Source organism: Homarus americanus, unplaced genomic scaffold (assembly GCF_018991925.1).
Source record: "Homarus americanus isolate GMGI-L3 unplaced genomic scaffold, GMGI_Hamer_2.0 scaffold45299, whole genome shotgun sequence".
In the NCBI taxonomy this organism is placed as follows: domain Eukaryota; kingdom Metazoa; phylum Arthropoda; class Malacostraca; order Decapoda; family Nephropidae; genus Homarus; species Homarus americanus.
The window spans coordinates 325,522-350,249 of record NW_024753650.1 but is presented as its reverse complement, the minus strand read 5'-3'; the positions used below and the strand labels follow the sequence as shown (position 1 = coordinate 350,249).

Sequence of the window (24,728 nt, the reverse complement as noted above, 5' to 3'; positions counted from 1 at the left end):
TATCAAAGAATGAGAAAGGTCACACCCAAGTTCCTTTACGGTTTCACAGACCAAGCATTAAATGTAGGTTCATCTATGAAATAAGTGCATCAATCTTCTGCAGTTTCCACCAGAGAGAACATAAAACAACGTGAAGAATATATAGCCACCACAGCCATTATATATACACCAAAAAGTCAGAGTATAAATGAAGTATTGATTAATGAAGAAGGAAAAAGAGAAATATGTGGTAGATCACAACAAAGAAATATCCATATTGAGAAAAGATCCATAAAAAGGATAGAGGGTAATCTCTTTCTCTCAAAGAAGTGTCCACTTCTATTACATGAAATATATCAATAGAGACTGTACTTACCGGGTGTCATAGCTGCTGGAGTCCCAGCTGCCAAGCCCATAGGTGTTTGCATACATATGGATACAGGTACATTAATAGGAAGATCTGTTCCTTGACATACTGCAACATGACCAGACACTACAGGCATATACGTAGCTTCTACACCAACTTGACTAACTTCTCCTGTCCCTTGACCTGATTCTCCAGTCACCTGGCTATGTTCTGTAGCCACGTGACCAGCTTCTCTGGTCGCCTGGTCAGGTGGCAGTGTACCCTGACTGGAATCGACTGCAAAATGTCCAGTTTGTGCTATGGACATATTCATATTAGGAAAGATGTTGACAGCAGAAGCAGGTATCTCTGAAGGTAATGATGTGAGTTGATGCATTGCTGTAGCAGGCGGTGGTACTGCCTGGAAACTTGGAAACGTGTCAGTATTGATGGGCATACCAACTGAATCTAATGGAACTGATGGAGTTCCTAAAACACTCCCAACTGGTGTTGGAGCTGCCATGATGCCAGGCACCGGTGCAGTCATCAGCATACCAGCAGGCGCAAGTGGAGTGTGCAACACTGCAGGTGTAACCAGAGGTGCCGTTACCGTATCACTGGTGATGGGAGGCGTGGCCAATACTCTTCTGTCATCAATTCCCATGCTCAGAACACCCTGCAGTAATAGAAGTGGTGGCACATACAGCTGTTTTGCTTGATGAAATTATCATTTAACCTTACCTCAATATTCCCTGTTATATACAGGAATACTACAAGTGAAAATGTAAAATAATAACATGGTAAGACTACTAACAAAAAGTGCATGACAAGTACTGTAAATCTATAACAAATGGAAAATTTTAATGTATTTGTTTAGCTTGAAATTAATTATTCAAAAGCTTGTATATTACAACAGGAAACCAAATTACAAAAGAAAATATTAAACTTTAAATTTTTATGAAAGACGAAGCACTAAAAGCCAAATGAGAATCTAAGAAGACAAGCCAAAAGAAATACTGCAGCTACGCATGCACAGCCAGTGTAATGAACACATTGCAAAACTTATACAGTATTCACCATTACCTTAATTACACAGAAGTATACTCATAAAAACCCACCCAGCTTACTGAACTAATAGTTCAGTAAATGATTTGTTATAATTGTTCCACAGGACTTGACTATTAGAATGAACAAAGTGTGTTTTATATTACAAAAAATTATTTAAATTGTTTTCTCTGGACAAATATGTTGGCCATCTGCACCCCACAGATGCAGCATGGACAGCTCTACAGTACAGTCGACCCTTGTTAATTCGGACTAATAGGGGGGGATGAGTGCCCGTTTTAGCTGATTGTCCGAATTAACCGATTTAGGGGTTATTATTGCATAATATTGCATTATACAGCTATGTGTATGTTTATTTGAGTGCCCCGTCATAGGAGTCCGTTTTCTCTCATTTCAGGATGTCTTAATCTTAGAGTGCACCAGAGACTGGGGTTGCAATTGTTGAGGCAACTTAGGTATGTCTGATTACAGATGGAATATTCAAGATCCATTGTGAGTGATGTTTAAAGCTTCAACTGTCCTTATGGTTGGTAAAACTTATCAAGTCTGTCAGTCAGAGTGGCATGTGTGAGGCCTTGTGTTTGTACAACCGCTAAATATATAAATATATTATGTTATGGTAATTAACAGAAACACACATAAGCATGACTAGGTTTATTACAAAGTAATGAAAAGGATACTGTACAGTGGGTAGTCCACAAAACATGTAGCCATGTCTCTTTATTTGAGTGCCCCGTCATAGGAGTCCGTTTTCTCTCACTTCAGGACGCCTGGGTCGTCCGTTTTCTCTTAATCTTAGAGTGCACCAAAGACTTCAGTATTCCTTAGAAGTGACACAGAATTGGAAAATTGCAACCCCAATTGCAACTGGGACAAACCCAGAACCAGAAATTTAATACGGACAGTTCAGATTTCGTCCGAATTATCCGAAATCCGGATTAAAGGGGTCCGAATTAACGAGGGTCGACTGTACACTAATGAAGACAAATATAACACTTAACATGCACTGAGGTGTTTATACTTAGTTTCTACTATCATGCAAAGGAGTAAATTTGTTATTTTATCCATATTATAAAAACAGTTACAGGTATAACTATTACAACAACCTTTAGTTTACAGTTGGTCCTGTAGGAACCTGACAATCAACAATGCACAACATTATTAACTACATCAGCTATCATTATTAATTAAACCTGGTAACTAAGGTATTGGTGACAATTCATATTCATACCACTTTGTACCATGTAAAAAAAAGTGTCTGAAGCACATTAAAGTATGAAATCCCTGTTTGCAGCAGAAGAGAAGAAGAAAGTGATACGAGATTCCACCACTTGAGCACATCCTGGCAGAACTGCCTTGTTCCGGAGGCTATTTGCATTTTTTAATCAAGGAGCTTGTTGCCTAGTTGTTGTTTGTGTAGTTGCTGCATTTACAGCCATCACTTAGCCAATCCAGGCTTTGTTGAGAAAAGACCCAACTTCAATCAAGCAATTGTTTTGAAAGTTACTCGAAAAGCCACAATGACCAACCCTGTGCTGGTTTACTTGACTCGATCCTCTCAGTCATAAACTGTTACAAACTTAATTTTTCACTTTTCACCTAACAAGGAAACACCAAGATAGGAAGTAGGCTAAGAGAAACAACTGAGCTAGAGTCACATACCAACAAGAAAAAATGTGTGAAAGGGAAGACAGCTTCAACAAGTCTGGTGTGCTGGTATAAAAGTAATCCACACACACACAAACACAGTAGTGCAACATTATTAAATCCACTGTTGATTTATTTGCTTCAATGTTAATAAAACATTTGTCTATGAAAACTTTAAAACACACTCTCACTTAACTTACAGCGCCTCTGACAAAGGTAGGCTCTGCCAGGGAGTGCTTAGTGATGGTAATCTTGTGGGTCACTCACTCAAGACCCATACACCATAAAAACTGTATCTACCAAGTTAGGGATTGACCTAATGACTGACTGACTGACTGACTGACTACCAAAAACAAGCTATTTTTACTCTTGGACAATATGCCTTGTTTACTGCTTAACAACTGATAAGCTACACAATATTTTTTGTGGTATAACTCAAGTGAAGCCCATTTTTGTCTAAATGAAATTCACTTAAAATTTCAGAACAAAGTGAATGCAAGATTATGTTTGTGCATTTCTCTGCTGGGGAGACTTGTGTACACATATTCATTAATATGAACTATTTTCTTTTTTATGAAGTACAGTAAATCTTAAAAAAAAAAAAAAAAATGTACAGCATTTAAAAAAAATGCTTGTCTAGCAAAATGGCATAAAGCTAGGACAAATTTTATGCAATAAGAAGCTAGGTTGATATACAGTACCTGCAGTACCTTATTTTATGTACTGGTAGGTCAAAATTACCTCCCAGGCAGATTGTTAAACAGTGTGTGCGTGTGTGTGTGTGTGTGTGTATGTGTAAACATTATTTGAGTCTTGTGATGGGATGTGAATACTAATGTGAACTTACTTATACAAGTATGCAAAAATATATGCATACCTGAATGTGTACATGCCTGTGCATATGTAAATATGTATGCATAACTACATGAATGCATATCTGTATGTTTACACAGTATGCAAATGAGCATGCCTGCATTAGTGTAGCTACTGTATGAGTATCAGTACAGTGATCCCTCGGTTAATGAGCGCCTCGGTTAACAAGATTTCAGTTAACGAATTACCTTCCATAAGATTCTTAACTTCGGTTAACAAGCATTCCCTCGATTAACAAATTCCTTACGAGCGGCCCCCAACATGTTTTCGCTTGCACACCACCTGTCGTATTAGTCCGCCAATACAGTAATCGGTTCTAGGGCTTAAATTCCTTACCATTTTAGTAACTATCAAGAAGGTTGTACTATTCAATCATTTTAAAAGTTTTATATTAATTTTTTTAGTGATTTTAACAATTATTGGACATAATTGAAGTACAGGAAACTAGTTTTATGCGTGCCAAACAGCCTGTCAACACACCAAACAGGCGTCAGTCTTCTTTTCAGTGGAGGTAACATCTTGCTTCAGACTCTCTTCAACATGAACACTTTTTTCTGTATTTTTCGTCAAATTATTGGTCATTTTGAAATTTATTTTACATATTGATGATATATAGTGCAGCATTAATTTAAAGAAAATATTCCTTATTTACAGCAATTAAACTTAAAATATCACGTGTTGAGATTGTGTTTGAATCCAGCATGGGTCCCAAGAAATCTAGAAAAGCGATTTCAATTCAGATGAAGCAGGAAATAATTAAGAAACATGAAGAAGGCATTAGAACAAATGTGCTAAGCAAAGAATATGGCATGTTGACATCAACTGTGTCGACAATTCTTGCACAGAAAGACAAATTCAAGGAAGTGAAAGTGAGTGACAAATCTATCAGTGTGTTCAAAGGTAGATCCCTAATTGCAGAAACAGAGAGGTTACTTCTCAGGCACAGACTTTGAAGATTTTAGGGCCAGCAAAGGCTGGTTCGAAAAATTTAAGAAAAGAAGTGACATATTTAGTGTAGTTAGGCGTGGTGAGGCTGCCAGTGCTGATAAGGAAAGGGCAGCAAAGTTTTTAGTGGAATTTAAAGAACTGATGGAAACAGAAAATTACCTTCCACAGCAAGTGTTTAATGTGGACGAAACTGGGCTGTTCTGGAAAAAGATGCCCAAAAGAACATTCATCACCGGAGATGAAGCCTCTTTACCTGGGCATAAACCCATGAAAGACCGTCTCACTCTATTGCTTGGTGCCAATGCTTCAGGGGATTTCCGACTGAAGCCTATGCTTGTCTACCACTCTGAGAACCCCAGGGTGTTCAAGCAACAGAAAGTGGTAAGAGGACGGACTGGAGTTTATTGGAAATCCAACCATAAGGCATGGGTAACAAGACAGCTCTTTAATGAATGGGTTGTTGAGATGTTTTGCCCTTCTGCGAAGAGCTACCTAACCACCAATAAACTCACTTTAAAGGCTCTTCTCATGGATAATGCCCTTGGTCATGACCCTCAACTTGCCAGAACTTTGGAGTCTCAATTTGACTTTGTCGAAGTGTTGTTTTTGCCTCCCAACACTACATCAATCATACAGCCAATGGACCAGAATGTGATCAGCAACTTCAAGAAGTTGTACATGAAGAAAATGTTCAGGAGGTGTCATCAGGCAACTTCCACTGATCCTGAACTAACACTGGCACAGTTCTGGAAGACACAGTTTAACATCCTGAAGGCTGTAAAATTGATTATGTCCTCATGGCAAGAAGTCTCCACTAGAACCCCCAATTCTTCATGGAAAGCACTGTGACCATCAGTAGTCCATGATTTTGAGGGATTTCAGGATGAAACAAGAGTTGCACCAAGAGATTGTGTCCATTGGTCAGTCATTGGGCCTTGAAGTGGAGGAGGATGATGTCGAAGAGCTTGTGATGTTTCATGAACAGGAACTTACAACTGGATGAGATGTTAGAGGCTGACAGTGGTGAGGAGGAAATGGAAAGTGATGACCATATGTCAACTTCAGAGTTGAAAGATGTTGTTCACCACTGGGAGAAGTTCAGGAAACAGGCTTCAAGGCACCCAGATGTGGAAAAATCTGAACTAGCTTTGTGTCATGTTGAGGACACAGTGGTCTCCTTTAAACATCAGTTAATGAGGAGGAGGAGAGATTCCCCACAGACAAAATTTGACACCTTCTTCAGTAAAAGGTAGCAGGAACAAGATGCTAGCCCTCAGCCTTCCACTTCAAGAAGGAGAGAGGATGTTCCTGGTGGAGAATCTGTCAGTCCAGAGGTTCCTGACATTTTCATGGAAGGTGACTCACCTTCCAAGAAGCAGTAAAATGCTTCTCCTCCACCTCCACTTCCTTCTCTTCTCCCTTCTCCTCCTCCACCTCCCACTTCAAATTCACATCAGCATCATCATCCAGGATTCTTCTACATACACCTCAAAGTAAGTGTACTTTACTACCTTTTTTATTGACTTCAGGCAATTTTCGGTGAGCTGGAACCAATTACCCAAAAACCCATTGAAACGATGGTTTCGGTTAACGAGCAACCTTCTGGAACGAACTGTGCTCGTTAACCGAGGGACCACTGTATATATCTACAAGTCTATAGCTCTAAATGTATTCAATTACATGGGATTGAAAGTATGTGTAATTGTTTCTAAATATGCTATGCATGCATAAGCTTCATCAAAATCTCCTTTTTTATCTAAATCAAACCAACAGGAATCCCCATGGTGCTAATAAGAGCAGTCTGGTGTAGAACTAGGGGTGGTAGCATAGGCTACATAATGCAGTCCCTGATAATGGTGCAGACCAGCTAGAGACTACACTACAGTGCACAATTTACCTGGGAATGTGGTAGTAAGGCCTGGCTCAGCGGTGGTATGGGAGGAGTGACCACGATGGTGAGAGCACCACCCGGGGGATGCATGTGGGGTGAGTCTAGGGGCAGTGGGAGGGAACGCAATCCCTCCTTACCCTCCACCTCACATGCAACCTATGAACCACCAATGAGTCATGCACTACACAAACTACAATTTTCATTTATTTTCTCTTTATAGATGGCAGAAGGAGAGTCATTACAATAATCATTAAAGGAACAGTTGATAAAGTCAAATCTCTTCAGAAAAATTTATGTGTCAATCGTATAATATGTACAATGAAAGACAAAAGTCGTGTCGAGAAATTTGGTGAAAACATATGACGAAGGGCTGAAACTTTTGGTGCGCTCTGCCTTGTGGCAGGGCTCTCATAATGTTTCACGAGTTATATTTAATCTTCGGACAAAACCGCGACACGAGTTTTGTCCTCGATTGTACACTACTATTACCTAACATATTAGTTAACAATGAAAGGTGGGGGAAAAAAGGCTGAGGAAATTTTTGAAAAACTTATTAAAAATTTTTGAAAACATAATTGAATATGACACCAAACGTTCCGTTTTTAAGCTCTTGTATTGCATTATTATTCTCTATTATGAAAGTCCTGAAAATTAGTTTCACTCTTAAAACAAGGTGTCTTTATTTCTATAATAATGCATAGAACACAAAATTAGTTAAAACCTTTAGGAACTTTAGAAAGACTGTCACATTAAAGGAAAGATCTAATTCTGTAATTTAATTCTTCTAAAGTTATTACCATCAATATACTGTAAATGACTATACAAACTCTCCCTCTGCATCACCCCTGGCTCTCACTCTCTTAAACTATAACAATACAAGTGTCCATAAAAAGCCACTTATCAATTAGGGCCACATTAGTAACTACAAGATATGACACTTCTAAAATAAATGAAGCCTGGATTACTTGAGACACTACTGTATACACCAAGACCTCTCCAGGATATTGTCTGTTGGTACGTGAGTCGGGAAGTAACTGTCATACGTGGAGTGTCGTTTCTACACAACAAACAATGATGATAACTCCACCAACTTCACTTATCCTTAAACTCAGTACAGACTTCATAAATTAACTGGTTACTACTGCATTTAACTTTCAAGTTTTGTATAACATCTTTGCCATTTAATAAAACAATGTCTACTCTTCTCACTACTTTTTTTAATGATAAAAGTGTAACTTTTATGCATTTTGGTGTTGGTCTCCATAACAATATTAAATTTATTACTCACTAAAATTTTCTTTTATCAATATCTATACCCTTATATACATTAAACAGCTAAAGTGAAAGACTGAAGAAACACATCCCACTGCATTAGAGAATATGTGGCAATACTTAATTGTCCATGTTGTCATGAGTCATGTGTCAGCAGTCTACTATTATAACAGTGGTCTCTTCACAATTAATCCAGGCCAAAAAAAAAAGGTCAAGATATAATTTTTACACTTTACATAAATCTTAAGGAATATTATTATTAGTAGTAGTAATTCATAATCTTCAGTAAAAAATGCATTATTTTTTGTTACAAGGAATTACAGCTCTCAAACCACCAGCAAAAAACTTTATTTAGTAAAGAGTTTTAAAAGTTTAGAAAGTAATCATGCCACATGCTTAGCAATAACTTCAATTCCCCTAAATGAGATTAAAATTGCTTTCTATATCAAGGCCTCAAGAAAGTTCTACAACAAAAGATTCTAACATCATCACTGTCATATAAACTAATAACAAGAACCAACAATGCTGAGGTATAGAGAGGGAGATAGATATTACACCAAAAAGCCAGACAATATCTATATTTTTGGTGCCAAGACTTCCTTTTTTTTTTTATTTTTTTTTTTTTGCTAATTGTGATCTTTCATTGCTATTCTGAGCTTTTATTCCCAATATCACAAAGTATCCATTTACTTCAAAAAGGCTTACAAAAAAATTATCTAAAAGAAAGTATGAAAATATCAGAAAGACTTCACATGCAGAAATCTCCTTAATATATAAGCCATGGCTCAGTGGACATACGAGGACCAACCTTCCAGCTGTGTAGGAAACATTAGGGCTAAATAAGCACTCACCTACGCAGTCAATTTAACAGAAGTCCCATTATATTAGTCTGTATTAGCGAGGGGTTCAGAAATACTTCACACTGACTGACTCTGTTTCCAATAAATAAAAGACAATTCAAGATATATATTCCAAGAGTTCATTACTAACCAAACTTCCTTTAACTGTATTTTTCCTGAAATTATCTATTATTTCTGGTTACTGTACTTTTGAGAAAATCCAGTCCTTCGAACTAAACCCACAAGATACTTTGACACATGCTGGTACACATAGATTCTCTTGTGTTCTCATTTTGAAACTTGAGTGACCTGAGGCCAGAGGCAGACAACACAGCAGTGGCTAATTTCCCAGAGATACCAGGAGTACATATCTAAGGTTATGGTGAAGAGCTACTCATTTTAAATTTTAACAAATGATATTCTCTCACACCCAGCAATACCACTGTTTCCTGCCTCATGTATAAAATACATTTCTAAAGTAAGAATTATTTTACTTAGTTACTCTTCAATACTTCAGGTTTCCTTAATGCTTAGTTTCATCAAATGTCATTCTACTGTCGAGAAAACCTTGAATATATTTTGACAATGACATTCTATCGCACTCACTGACACTACTGCTTCTCACCAAATACATTCACTGGTGAAATATTTTTATTTTTACAGTAAACATTATTTTTACTTGGATAATCTTAAAACACAGTACAGCTGTATGTGTACATAGTGATCAGTGCAAATAAAGAAATTTATTGCATGGAGACAAAGGCAATCAGAACAGATGGGCCATACAGGTCTGTCAACCTAATAAACCTCACTCAAAGGAACAGAATAGGAGTGTCATGCCTCAAGTAAAAAATTATTCCCTTTACCTTGAACTATGTTAAGTACACTGAACCCTCACATCTGATATTCACAATTCTATATTTTGGCATAATTCAATACTGTTTGTCCATACAGATGTCCTCAAACAATTTCACATTATTCTGTGGTGTCCCCATAGTGAAGGGGTTAAAGGGAAAGCTTACAAGACACAAGGGTGATGCTGTACATGTAAGCATTGCATGTCACACATCGAGTTACTGACCCAACATATGTGCAGCTGGTAGGTTAACCATAGTATCTACAAATGAAGGGAGATCATAGTACATATTCTTTGTACAGTATTCTAGTTCTTTGTAAGTGCAGCCCATTATAAAATATCAATTCAAGAAAATGAAACTTGTTGCATACGGTATCTTTCTCAGATAAAAGAATCTTTCTAGGATACACAAAATCACAAATTAGCAAATAAATAAATAAAAAAACTTAGGAGAGCATCATTTACATATAAATTTCTCAAAGATAGTGAAAATATCAGTGTAACTTTCTTTTTTTACTGTAGTGTACTATAATAAAAATTTAGTGTGCAGTCCTGAGCAACACTATGATCACTAGCTTCTACTGTTTTCCAACTCTCCATCTATCCTGGTCCGAGAGAAAATTTTCTATATATAATAACCTTCAGTTATAGTTTCTTTAAATATGATTTGAATTTTGTATATAAAATAGTAAATTTATACATATACAGAGAAAAAAAATCCTCATGATTGTACACTTCATAAATGATGAATGTGGTGCTCACCTGCTGAATAAGCTCAGTTGGAGGGATGTCAGTTGTGCGGTTAGTGTAGTGAGGTCCCTGTGGCTGCATTACAATATTAGCTTCCTGGACAGGGATCCCCAAGCTGGCTGCTGTCATGCCACCCTCACCAGTAGTGCTGCCACCAGTACCACCCTACCACCAACACCAAAGTTAGTTAATAATAAATCAGGTTAATGAACTTAAGGTAATTTTCTTGGTATGTAGCAAATGTGGTGACTTGATCTGAAGTAATGTTGGCAAATTTAAGTATCAGTACCTGAACAACCAACACTATGTCACATTTCTATACAAACTATTAGATAATAGGAAAAAATACTTATACTGTATAAATCTTACATACACATGTATACTCTTTCAAGCCATTTCCTGTATACTGTAAAAGTGGCTGGAAACAAGAACAAATACACACACATTTTTCCTTTATTCATTTTTCTTCTTCCAGTGAATCTTGTTATACTTTACTTCCTTCCTTCCCTCACACAGACCCAAATCTATTTTACCTTTCACTTAACACAAGCCAGTATTACCAATCAGCAGTACCTCCCCTGATATACACACACATTTTATATATACAGTACATATAACACGATCAAAGAGCTCAGACACTTAAATATCATTATTAAAAAAATATCAAGTAAGTGTCTGTATTTAGCATCATAAGACATCGTACAGCTAGATATGCCACATTGCCACTGAAGCACCAGCTAAAGTACTGTATTGTATCTGAATCCATCGTGGTACTTGAAACTTTGAGGCTGTACACATCCCTCACTTTGGAGTTAGTTGTGTGGTACAAGTGTGCACACTTACACATCATGACAAATTTAAACTCTTCACAAAATGTTGTCTTCTGGTATCTGAGTGGAGCCAATATAAAGCCCGTAACAGACACAACCCTCTAGTTACACACTAGCACCCCAGTCATACCCGTAACACATACATCACACTGCAAGATGAAAGCAAATGTTCTATAATTCATATAAGAATGGAATTTGAAATTACTTCTGTTAGAGTTTGATGTGAATGAGGTATAGTATTTATATTCAGGCAGAGGTAAAATTTCTATTCAATAATAAATTCCTTCAATAAAAAAGTGTACTTGTTAACTTATTAATTAAAGCGGTTAAATTTACAGAAATGAGAAGTATGTACAAGTTTTAATTAAAAACTTATCAGACACAATTGCGAAAAAATATCTTCCCGAGATAATTATAAACAAGTTTTCTATTTCCCATTACGGTATTTTTTTTATGTAATGTTCAAATGTAAATAAACATGATCAGATTTCATTATCCATATTCCTTGTAACTAAACAAACAAAATACACATTAATCTTTGAGACAAGACATAATACTTTTTCATAAGATTCCTTCACTGATATTCAAGAAGCAGTGTTGTGATCATGCTGGTAATTAATCAGTGAGATGCAAGGTAATCACTCCAAATATTTAGAATGCACGACATAGGGACACTGACGAGTAGAAATGAGTCGCTTGGCTTTATAGTTTTATCTATTATTCATTATGCTACATAGAATTTACCAAGTAGAAAAATCTTTATGCAAGAATTGGTTTGTGACCCCCCCAGTGATAGTCAGTGCCTAGCTCATCATAACTCTCACCACCCACTTCTTGTCTTCCTCTTCATTCTATTTAATTTCACTAATTGCACTCAAGTTATTACCAGTTTTTCTACCATATACAATGAAACCTTTGTAATCAGACCACCTAAGGGAATAAAGTCAGGTGTGTGTGTGGAGAGAGAGGTGATCTGAATATATATAAGCAACAACTTGGCCACTCCAAGACAAATCTCACTTCCATTTAAAACAACAGGTGAATGTTGGTCACAATAAGTGTTCACACCATGTGGAATGTGTATACAACATGCAGACTAGGTGAACAGTGGCACCCCACAAATTTGGAGATGTTCAGATTGCTCACTACTTTAAGTGACTGCGGGAGCAAAATTTGTGGCTGCAATTCCTAATGCATAAGAGGTCACTATATAATATGCGACTTGTCACATTATACAGGTGGTCTGAGAACAGTGGCAGTTAGTTATGGGAGTTTCCACAGTAAAAGTGTTTTTATTCCCTTCAGTATTAGCTTTTTACAACATATGTTTTATGAGATCAATTTTACTGGCAACCTAATTCTACTACTTTTCTGCATCAAGAAGTAATCAGTGTATCATCACCATGACACAAGATGGATGTTAGTAGTACTGTGCATATAGACATGCAGTCAAAAGGCTTTCTTAAAATAAAACTAATAAATATAAGAGAGAGCAGGCATAGTAGAGAAGGTAAGTAACTAAAAACTTCACAGAAATGTGACTAAAAAGTAGATAAAAAAACATGGAAACAGACTAATAAATTCTTAGTGATGTCTTACATAACAAATTATAAAGAGAATTGTATGTTCTCTTAGGTAACAGAATATAAATGTTGCTTCATTTAACAAACTAAAAACAAAAGTTGAATGAAACGATATGAAAAATCTGAAAAGAATTTAACGTAAATTAAATGAGAAGAAAATCCTGAAATAAATAACATTAATAATGATGAGAAGTAGTTCAGCAGAGAGGTAAGTGGTTGACCCCAGGCTCTCAGGACCATTACTCTTCTCTCCCACACTGACAGTTCATTGTTAGGGAGACTCGCATTGTAGCTCAACGATTGGTCACCCATACACACACACATACTTAATAATCTTTCTCAAACACTTGTTATTTTCAATTTTTATTTCTTCCTGCTTTTCTTTAACTTTATTTATGTTTTTCAAGATCTATTTTCACCTTTGCATAATGTACAGTATTAGCACAGACACGTCTCAAATTATTCACTCTCTTTTATTTGTTAGTACTGTATAAGAATATCATGTGACTATTTTCTGCTATAGCAAAATCAAGATGCATGTCTTTAGCACAGGATTCATTGGTTATTACAGTGTTTTTGGCTCTCAGAAGTATGATAATGTCTTGCAGCTTAACTGTTAGGGATTTTATCTGCACATCACCATGCTGGTGCTATTGATACTACTGACAGACAAGTACAGCACAATATAATGTTTTAACATTTAGGTTAAATTTTCATGAATATAAACCTATTTGAAATTCTACCATAATAAAAAACTTGTCATTCTTTAGAATCTACAGTCACCTAATCAAGCATGATGGAGTAACAAATCACTGCTGACTACATTTACTGTCCTGTCACACCTTCCCTTCATTCTGCCCATCACACATCTTCACTCCTTCATGTGTCCTAACCTCAATATGAATAAAATATTTGCTGCTTGTTGTGCTGATTTAACCACCATACAAATGAGAAAAGTCAGTATTTATTTGCAGAAAGAAATGGGAATATAAGATGGTACAGTACTGGGTTAGTCCCAGGACATCTTGACATGTAAAAACAAGAAGGAAGCAACAGAGGATGAGTGACGTACATGAAAATAATAATACTGTATACAAAATCAAGAAGGAGACATTGGAATATCTCTTGGTAGAGAAATAAAGTAATGAACTCCATGCTGTCTATCAAGAACTACAATGTTCTTATTATATTATTTTCATCTCTTCCTTGCTACTTTACAATTACGTACTTCAATAAACACACTTGCACTTTTCTCCTCTGTATAGTAACTGGTTTAATATCTTCATTTTATGACAATTTATTTCTTCGTTAATACAAGCCAAGGAAAGCAACTTCGCTCAAACTAAAGTGTTAGTTTTTCACTAAATGTTTTAACCTTAACACAAGAAACAATAGAGGTTGTCAGTGTCAAAATTTAAAAAAAAAAACTGTAATGACCTCCTCTAGATGCAACAATACATGTACAGGTATTGATAAATAAAATACACTGAACCCTTACTACAAAATTCAATATTTTGGCCAAGTTATTATTATTATATTTTTTATACAATTTCATATTACTCATGCTTCCCAAAAGAATATATTTTTTCTACAGAATAGAAAACATTTATGAGCATTACTGGCATTTCTTTGTACAGACTTCACAGATACGCTTTGAAAAAACAAGGTCATTTCAGATACACTGGAAGGCAAGTTGTTATCCTCCTTATCACCACCATCACCGTTATTTGGTTATTTTCCATGCTTGTGTGGGTTAGCCAACTGAAACTAATGAAATTATCTATACTGTAGTTATCAGTTTTACAAGTTTTGTTATGTCCTGCACTTCTGAAGGTTTCTAATGAAAATTTTCACAAAGCAGGAAACTATATAAAGTAATATACTACAAGTAGGTCACAACCCTTTCATCTGCCTGTGACACAAAGTTACATAATAATAAGTAAAAAAAATCATTATAATAACAGCGTGATTGATGAAAAACAGATGAGTAAATACAGAGCAGTAGTCTTGCCACCAGTAACACGCCTTAACCCTTAAATGATGACGAGGTTTTTACGTAGACCATTGACTCTGACGGGTTTTAAAAATTGGATAAGATTATAAAATTTTCTAATGAAAAGAACAAGATTTGCTCAGTGAATACAGTGTATCAGATTTCCCGTATGCCTTACGAGAACCCCAAACAATGGGAAGGAAGATACTGTGTATGTGACCTGGTGGGTGGTATAAGGGTGTTGCCACGTGCTCCAGCTTTGGACCTGTTGTTTGATTCATATTATGTTCTTGTATATTGAGCTTCTTATCGAGTATGATTAATCATAAATAATAAAACATCTTCAATAATAGAAAAAATACAGCACAGGTACAGTATCAAATTTGTAATTTGGCCCAAAACTAAAATGATAATCAGTATCAGAAGGTATCACTTCCCTGACCCCTCATTACTTCCCGTGACACTGTAGAATAATGCAAAATTTCAATGACTCGGAAACCATTTATTATGACAAATAAAATCAAACGGGGTAACAAGATGAAAATTACATTATTTTTATTAATTTTTTTCATTTTATAATAATGGAGACTTGAGACTTGATAGGGCTGGGTTTACATGGAATGTGGATTTGAGTTGTGATAGTATAGTCGGGACTTGTCCCTGAACTGTACTTCCCAAACACAGGTGTCCTCAGATTAGTCATATTTCTTTGAGTAATCATAATGAACAGCTTTATGGTCCAAATCATTGCCACTACTCCAGTCTCCTGAACCATGAACACCTCAAGCACGTGTTAGAGATGCATTCCTACTTGGTACATGTGGAGAAGCACTTTTACCTCACTTTTGTTGTTGTTTTCCTCCTGGCACTTCTATGCTGATGACTAGATCTTCAGTGTTACTATAGCCGAAGTTCTCACATAAGCTATCATTTCGAATTAACTCGGTGAATCTACCAGTTCTTTAATCTCACTCTCTGATTCCCATAGTAATTTAGTATTTTTCTGGGTGTCATGGCAACACTACTGCAGTGAAGGGTCTTTCTCACAAAGCATAAAGGAAATCTCAAGATATTTTCTACATGACAACAAAATTGCTACTGGTGGAGAGAAGGGCATGAGGAGGGACCAATGCGGGGAAGGAAAAGTTAAGGGTCACAATTATTCACTTGAGCAGAAATCAGGCAATACACTTAAACTATAGTGCCTAAGTCCTCTTTTGCGGGACAAAAGGCCTCATCATCTATTCATGCTCACCGTCACTTAAGGGTTAAAAATAAGATCCTTGCACCTATTAGGACGTCATGTAAATATTCACATAATGAATTTACAACATGTAATTTTCTTGACATCATACACATAGAAAATAAATTCTTTGTTATCTAAAAAACAGCGAAAACGAGTAAAGAAAAGAAATTGACTGAGAAAGCAACAGTACAGCATATTAAATAATTTGAACAATGGAGATGTTGCAGTGAGGTTAGTAATACAGCCAGGAAACCAACAGTCATTAGATACCTGCCACCCAATTATAACATCTGTTCTGAGTTTAAGCTTACAGCAGTGGACAGTACGGTTCAGTTTTCATGCAATAAACAATGAAAATGGCTTTGCCTGTAACCCGGTTTATGCCAACAGAACAAGCCATAACAGATGTTACCAAAACACAAGAAAAGACAGTGCCTAAAAGTTATGTCAAGCATTTGTACGATAGGACATTGACAAGCCCAGGTGAATAGTAGCAACAGATCCTTAGGCTGGCCAAGGAACAAGAACCGTGGGGTGGCGCCCACCTCAGGAGCCAAAACGTGGAAGAAGGCTGGGCAGGTTTTGTAGTTGGTAGACGGCGACCAGAGGGCCCGTGTACACCGCGATGCCCCAGAATTCAGCACCTACAACACTTGGCCATCAGGGCTGAACTCATATACAGTGGGACCTCTTCCAGCTCATGTCATACAGGCATACACCTCATGTTTATGTTCCTCTACCACACTTCACAAAGATCAAATATAATACCATGTACAAGATACATGACAAACTTAACTTTGTGTCAGTTAACCAAAATCAATTATTCAGTATGTGAGGATCCACTGTACATGCATCCACATAGACACACCAATAGCTAATATAAAGCTTTATAGAAACTACATCACTGATTAATCTTTTAAGAATATAGGAAGCCGTTTAAAGGAATAAGGAGGAGTGTAACATATTAAAATAAAATCATAAAAAAAAAATCTTGTATATGAAAGGATATATAATACCCTGAACGGCTGTTTTCTGAAAGGTCTGAATCAAATGAATAAGAAAATTAAAGCAATCACAAATGTGCAAGCTGACTACAAATTCTAAATGGAGACATATGCTGAAAAACTTTACTGTATTAGTGTATACTAAGACAGGAGTGGAAATTAACAATAACACAACAGACAACACATTCATCCTGGGAGTTAGGTTAAGTTGCAGGAACATTAAAAGCACACAGTACCCATATCTTCCATGCTATTTCTCTAATGTCACAAAGAGACAATCATGCCATAAATTAGAATATGTTTTATAAATAATGTATACTATATAAAAATCAGAAAACAATATTTTAAAATATAAAAATAATCCAAGTGTATATACTGTGGGTATAAAACATAACATGAGTTTAAACAAATCACAGGTATACTATATATTGTAGTCTAATCCTAACTGCATCTTGTGTAGTTAACCAAGAATACAATTTCAGGATACTGTACAAACTTCTAAAGTTAAGACTCACCCCTGCGAGCTGCATGTTAAGCTCTTGGCTGAAGGTAGGGTGGGAGGCCAGAGATATGGGAGTCCCAGGGTGGCTGGGGCCAGAGAGTGGAGGCATCGAATGTGAAGAAGATAGTGTAAGAGGAGGGACTGTGCCTCCAGATGTTCCCAACTGCTGTAGTTTACGAGCCAGCTCTGACAGGTTGCTATTGGAAGTTACACTGAAAAAAAACAATCATCTATCACTCAGCATTTCATGGCTTTCTACTCTTCAAACAGAATGCTGAATGTACATTTTACCCAAAAACCACCTGCCATCACATTTCATTATGAATAATTAGGGTATCACTTTCTGCTGTTTTCATTATTTTATATAAACACAAAGATGCTTATCTTCTTTCTCCTAAACTAGGACATAAAAAATAAGACTTCAGCACACTGTAATTAAAATATTCCCACGTTAGGGCTCAATCCCAGTGTCCTGGAGCTCGTCCATGTCTCTGAGTTCATGTGGGTTCAAGTTGTATTTGATGGAGTAGATAAGTAAATGAAGATAATATCCGTTATAAATCACTCAAAATATATTCGTGGATATATCTGGCATCTTGTCGAGTGAAGGTGAGTGTTGGTGTTTAGAGAGGATAGGGTAAGCATTTGTTGACAGTGCTTGACAAGCTTCTATATAGAGTAGAGGTGATTGCTCTCGCTCCCTGTTCTACCTCTAATACCGCTGTCTTGCACTATCTAAAAATATTTATAAAGCAAGATCCAGTTTCAGTTAAGTGGTTGCTTCATAAGCCACAAAACAAACTGTATAATAGGATGAATCCTTTGGTTGGTTTGCTCAACTCAAACCTTTTAACCATAATGCAACTTACAAATTCCATTTTCCCTTCCTCTCACCTACTGTCAATATGGGTGGTGTTATGTGGGTTCCTTTCTAAGAGTAAGGTACCAGTGAAATATCAAGTACTGTTTCCTATATAAAGGAAAGCAAATTACAGTAGAGTCATTAATAACAAATATAAATGAATTACTATATGGATGGACTGAAGAACAATGCCCCTAATACTGATACATATTAACCAAGAAATAGTATTACTGTATAGCCAGAATGATACCTTATTCTTTGCTGAGTCATCTATATGTCAGAAGAGTATACCCAACAAACCCCTTGCCTATATTATATGCTTATTTCTAGTATCTTAAAATATTTCACTGTGTCACATATCAGGAAGAGCTTTACCTGTCATTCTTCTCCAGAGAATTTTGCTGAGAGAGTCTGGCCTGGTGATCAGATGTGTAGGTACTCTCTGGGGTGCAGTGATGTGGTGGGGTGGGTCCTCCTGATCCTGGCTGTGACGTGGGCACAGCTGCTGACACGCCAACACCAATACTACTGACTGAACCATCACTCTGTGACGAATGAGATACACCAGCGTTAATTTCAGAGCATTATATTGCTCCCAATGCTACAGAATTAATCAAGTACTGAAATAAAATACACACATACACACCACATTCCTAGGTACTGTCTTACCTCCCATAACATATAACATGGAAGATTAGCGTGAAAAAAAAATTACTTTTTTATAATTTCCTCATCGCATCCAGTAATATTATCAAGACAAGTAATTACAATGGTATTTATATGAATACTTAAAATTTTGGTGTCAAGAATGAATAAAAAGTTAAATACTCTGTATGCTATAAGTTGAACATGGTTGAAATAAACTACAGTACTGTATACAGTATCATTTAAGTTCTTTTATTATTAGCATATTCTGTTTTTCTTCTTCAAAATACGTAATGTAAAATATTGACAATTCAAATGTCATAGTTAAGGCCACGGAAATCACACCAAGTAACATGAATGTCTTAGGATATGAAGAACAAATTAACTGCTAATAATTAATACATTCATAACACAACAACACTAATAATGTTTTAAAGTTACCCAAATTCAGGCAGAAAATACGTAACAGACTTCGGAAGTGTTTTTTTTTCTCTCACCACTCTTATGCCACTTGACCAACTGTTAAGTATGATTACATCGCTTTACTATCATAATTTTTGGACCTACTTGGGTGAAAATCCCCACTTTGACTCCTGGAACCCAACCTCAATGACATCATACTAAAACATGTTCTGCAATTGTTCACTTATCTTTTGAGTTTTCAGGAATGCAACTTGATCGTATTATCATCTTCTACATTCATATATTGTAATGCTATACGATTTGAGACATGGTACTGAGAGAAGAAGGTTGATAATGTGAAGGTTTCAGTCAGGTGCCATATCGTCTACTAATTCTTATTATGTTTTCATGTTTTTTGTTTTTATAAATGTTAACCAGGAATCTAAACATTTCTGTATAAAGTAGATTGTTGAATTGTTACACATTTACCAAAGGAAGCAAAGGCAAACAACAATAATGTTAAGAAAGTACTGTATGAAATACGAGTTAGTGGCAGTGGGCAGTAACAAAGTGATGCTCACAAAAGGCTAGCAGACGCACCCATGAGCAAAACTTTATTTTTTGTTTTTCTCATCAATAACAAAGCAAATTCAGTGAAGCCTTATTTATGCAGAGAACTATAATGTGTGATAAATAAAAAAGAATTTAACACTCACCTGATATGGTGGGAGAAATTGTTTTAAAAGACTACAGTACTCACAGTAGTGCCACCAGTGCCCAGTTTTATATTTTAAAAGATGAAGTGTAATTTGAAATGACGTAATTAAAAATACTGTACTAATTTATGAAAACTATTAATAGCTTTTTACTAAATGTGCTTAGAGGAAATACAAGTTGAATTTATATATACTACAGTACTGCATAACACTCATTACAATATAAGATGTGCATTTTGATGGGTGGAAACAGGGAAAAGGACACCCTCCCAATAATGAACAGGGCTTACATGAATAATTTTACCCTATTTACCTAACAGTCACCCACTAGAGGTGGCCACGCCAAGGGAAGGAAGCCAGTGGCCTGTGTAGGATCCCTAGTCCATTATTGGGAGGATTTATTGTATTATAATAGGAGATTTTTTTTTATTTGTTTATGTGTTGACAGCACATTGACAATGTACATTTATTTAAATCTGGAATCTTAATATTTTTCTTTATGTAATCCCATCCAATATATTGAGGTTATATAGTTAATTGTTTTGCTTTCAATGCCAGAGTAAAGTTTTCTAAGAATTTCTATCAGCATCTGATCTGGTGTTGGCTAATTTTAGACTGTAGCATAAAGTGAGGAATCCATTAATTCTTTGTTTTACATTTTCTTCAGATTCCCTCCCTGGTGTCAGATGTTGGTTTTAAATAATATTAATGTCAGAAGCAGAAGATTTATGGTTTTGCCTTGTTTAATAAGTAGTAAAAAGGGACCAGTTACAATTTAAATTTTTTACTTGGGAATGATCTTGGAGATGAAATATGCATCTAAAGGGTTAAACATATACAGTATTGAGTTCAAAATACTGATCCTGACTTGGTAAACATTGTTATATAGAACAAACCCCCAAAACCACAGGGAAGCACTGCCACAAACACATGCTGTTTACATCATGATTACCAGCATTCCAAACTTTAATTTTGTGTATTCAAATATTGTATATATAATGTGAGAATAGCAGTTAACTTATTGTCTCTTCTTCAACAAACCTTGGAAAGTGACTGATACAATTAAAGTACAAAAGTTTTTTTTTTTTATAAAATACAACACATGAACCAAGCTATTGCTGGCAGGGTGTAAACTGATAGGTAGAATGTGGCAGTAGTGAGAAAACTTTACCTGCTGGTCTTGTGATGGTGGGAGCACAATAGAGGCAGAGGAGGTTGGTACGGATGGAAGCAGAGCAGCAGTAGAGGAAGCAGGAATGGAGTCTGACTGAGGGGATTCATCCAGGAGAGGGTTAGGAGTGGAAGCTATAGTTTCCACTTGTTGCTGGACAGATGGGCCACCTGACTCTTCACCAGGCATCTGCTTGCGCTCTACCACAGGACTCACCAGGAAGCGAGACGTCCTGAAAGCCTAAGATCACAAGCTTGCTGTGTCAGCCAGAAGTTGAAAACACAGCACTCATACAATATACAGTACTGCAGCATGCTCCTACTAACACTGCCTCGGTTATTAAAAATGGCTGTGCAAGGTTCTAAGTGCTTGTTTTAATTCACATCACTTTCAAGGATCTAATAATCATAGGAGTCGAAAGACAAACAAAATAAACATTAATGATGAAATATCAAACTTGTAGAAAAAATACATAAAAGCAGTTAGTGCACTTGACATCTTACGAACAAAGTACGCCATAGTTTTCATCTGAATTCTCAAACGATTTTAAATTAAACTTACGGTAAGTTCTGGTCCAAAAATCTTTAACATTAGATAAAAGATGAAGCAAAGCAATAAAGGGAATTAAATCGTTTAAGGAGCATGTTCCACACCTTACATTTTGCACCACTACAGTAATTAACATTTCTTGGTTATCTGCTTATCTTTTTCATACTTCTGAGCACTTTCACCTGCAGCATTTTTTTTTACCGGTCTTTCCAAATGTGTTCCTCTTCGGTGTCTCCCTTCTACAACAAGGTCTCAATATAATACAATGAATCTGTCACTAAACATTGCATGCAAAAGATTCGAAGGTAACTCTCACAATAAATGTGAACAAATACCAAACATTTATTTAGCCATGAAAGAAAGAAAATGTAGAGAATGTTTTCCTCAGGTACACACTACAGTATCAAATGGTGTGCTCCTGGAAAAGCAAAGTGCCCAACATACTGCTACAAAATGAAGTTACAGAGAACAAAGAAAGTGATGATACAAAACAAACAATACTGTGAAGGACAACCCATCATGCTGTCAAATATGATAAAATACCGACAGAAGATATTCTTGGAATGTTCATGATAATTATTGGAAAAAAATAAATGTGATAAAATCAAATTGGTAGTTGCTTCAGGCAATGCATATACTTGTACAGTGGTCCCTCGGTTAATGAACACAATTCGTTCCGGAGGGTCGTTTGTTAACCAAAAATTTTGTTAACCGAATCCATTGTTTCAATGGCATATTGGGTAATTGGTTCCAGCTCACCGAAAAGTACATACAAAGTATAAAAAAAAGAAAAAAAAAAAGAAAAAAAAATGCAGTAAAGTACACTAACTTTGAGGTGTGTATGTAGAAGGTTCCTGGTTGTTGATGATGATGGAAATTAGAAGTGGGGGTGGAGAAGAAGGGAGAAGAGAAGGAAGTGGGGATGGAGGAGAAATCACCTTTTAGGGGACCCATGCTTGATGCTGTCATTTCACCAATAAAATTTTAAGTTCACTAGGTGTAATTCAAGATTATTTTATTTAAATCAACACTGCACTGTGCTATATATTATGAATATGTTAACTAAATTTCAGAATGACCAATAATTTCAATGTAAAAATGCAAAAATATTCAAGACACCAACAAAATAGATGTTCACTCCACTGTCAACAAGGCCCAACTGATGCCTGGTGGCTGAGTCAAGCGTCTGATGGGCGCACAAAAAACTAGTTCCCTGTACTGCATATATTATCAATATGTTAAATAAATGTTAAAATGACTAATAATTTTAATATAAAAAATGCAAAAATATTAAAGAGCACAACTTTCGTGACATTTACTCCACTGGAAACGAATGTAAACATAGAACAGATAACTGAATTGGCAGACTAACCCATCAGCTGATGCTCACAACAAAACGCAATGTTCGTAAGGATTTTGTTAATCAAATTTTTGTTCGTTAACCGAATTGAAGATTCTTTTGGAAGGTAATTCGTTAACCAAAATTTCGTTAACCGAACCGTTCGTTAACCGAGGGACCACTGTACAGTACAGCTTATGGACAAGTGACCAAAGCAGTTAGATATTTCTTGTACAGAACTCATTACTAGCAGAAATTATCAAAGAAACATTAGAAGCATAATATACATAAAACCTCTGTTAAGTTTATTTACCTGTGGTTGTTGTGCTGGTATATGTGAAGTTGAAATTGGTTGCTGAAGAGCACATACTACAGGAGCATTAACTGAAGGTTGTTGTGGTTGTTGGGTCTGTTGTTGCTGTGTTGTCTGTGGCTGAGCTTCCTGCTGTTGTTGTTGTGGTATTGAAGGCTGTGGAGACTGTGGCTGATGCACAGGGCTTGTTTGGACTTGAGAAGATGGTTCTCTGGGTTCAACACACTTGCTGGGAGTCCCAGGAGCACTGTCTCCCCCTTCCTCACGCTGCAGCAAACAAATAAACGAATACAGTATATTAGGATATTTCTTTTACCTATTGAGTGAGTAATAAAGAGAAAATTCAAACTGATAAGACATAACCATGCATAAATTGGTATACAGAGCAGATACTTTTATATTACAATACTGTATTAAGAATGTAGGCAAAGCCTCACATTCATATCTTTGTTGTCTAAACCCAAAACTATATCAACTAAAGCTTTTACTGCATTTTAGCTGCAATTTTTAAAGATTAATAATTGAAATCTTAAAAGATATTAAGCTGTGTGTGTATACCTATCATGAGTGTTACAAAGGATTATCGTCAGTAATGTCCTATGTAAAATCTTCCAGCTGCAGTGTGTACATCACTTATTAATTGCAATTTTCTGCAAACTTTGATGAACAGCATGCAGCCTATAAGATGTTCAATCTAAAAGAAATGCATTTTGAAAACTAATAGTTACCTCTAGTTCAGTCAGAGCCGGCTACTCCCACCATGAAAAATTAACAGACGCAAATATTCATCCAACAGATTAATTTAGGCAGATGTAGTATGAAACCTTAGCAGTAAACATAAGAATTAATTAATCTACCAACATGTGTGTCACTAAAAACCTAAAGGTACATCACTGGTTTGTGAGAAACTATGAGGAAGGCCTTGTGTGTGATATACACTTACAACTGATTTATAAGGGAGAGGAATGGAGAACATGACCAACAATTAATTGACCTTACTTTAGGAGGAAACACACACAAGACATGAATAAGTATGTAAATAAGACACTAATTCCATAAATTATTTTTAGAAGCCTTACCATCCCTGTATATGATAAGAATAAATCA

The 24,728-nt window shown here is 36.1% G+C and overlaps 1 protein-coding gene across 24 annotated transcripts in view; it reads right to left on the bottom strand.

Moving 5' to 3' along the window:
- LOC121855415 (serine/threonine-protein kinase WNK1-like) overlaps window positions 1-24,728 on the bottom strand; it is a 234,231-nt gene that overhangs the window by 13,774 nt on the left and 195,729 nt on the right. For 20 of the 24 annotated variants that reach the window (XM_042350336.1, XM_042350337.1, XM_042350338.1 and 17 more), the window contains 8 exons: window positions 23,622-23,888; window positions 21,421-21,660; window positions 18,862-19,031; window positions 17,638-17,836; window positions 16,664-16,762; window positions 10,479-10,631; window positions 6,756-6,905; window positions 356-1,001 (listed from right to left, as the gene is read on the bottom strand). In XM_042350336.1, the coding sequence (XP_042206270.1) occupies window positions 356-1,001; window positions 6,756-6,905; window positions 10,479-10,631; window positions 16,664-16,762; window positions 17,638-17,836; window positions 18,862-19,031; window positions 21,421-21,660; window positions 23,622-23,888 (1,924 nt within the window). Of the gene's footprint in view, window positions 1-355; window positions 1,002-6,755; window positions 6,906-9,941; window positions 9,978-10,478; window positions 10,632-16,663; window positions 16,763-17,637; window positions 17,837-18,861; window positions 19,032-21,420; window positions 21,661-23,621; window positions 23,889-24,728 lie in introns of all 24 variants that reach the window. The other 4 variants (XM_042350331.1, XM_042350340.1, XM_042350330.1 and 1 more) reach the window with 4 other exon arrangements.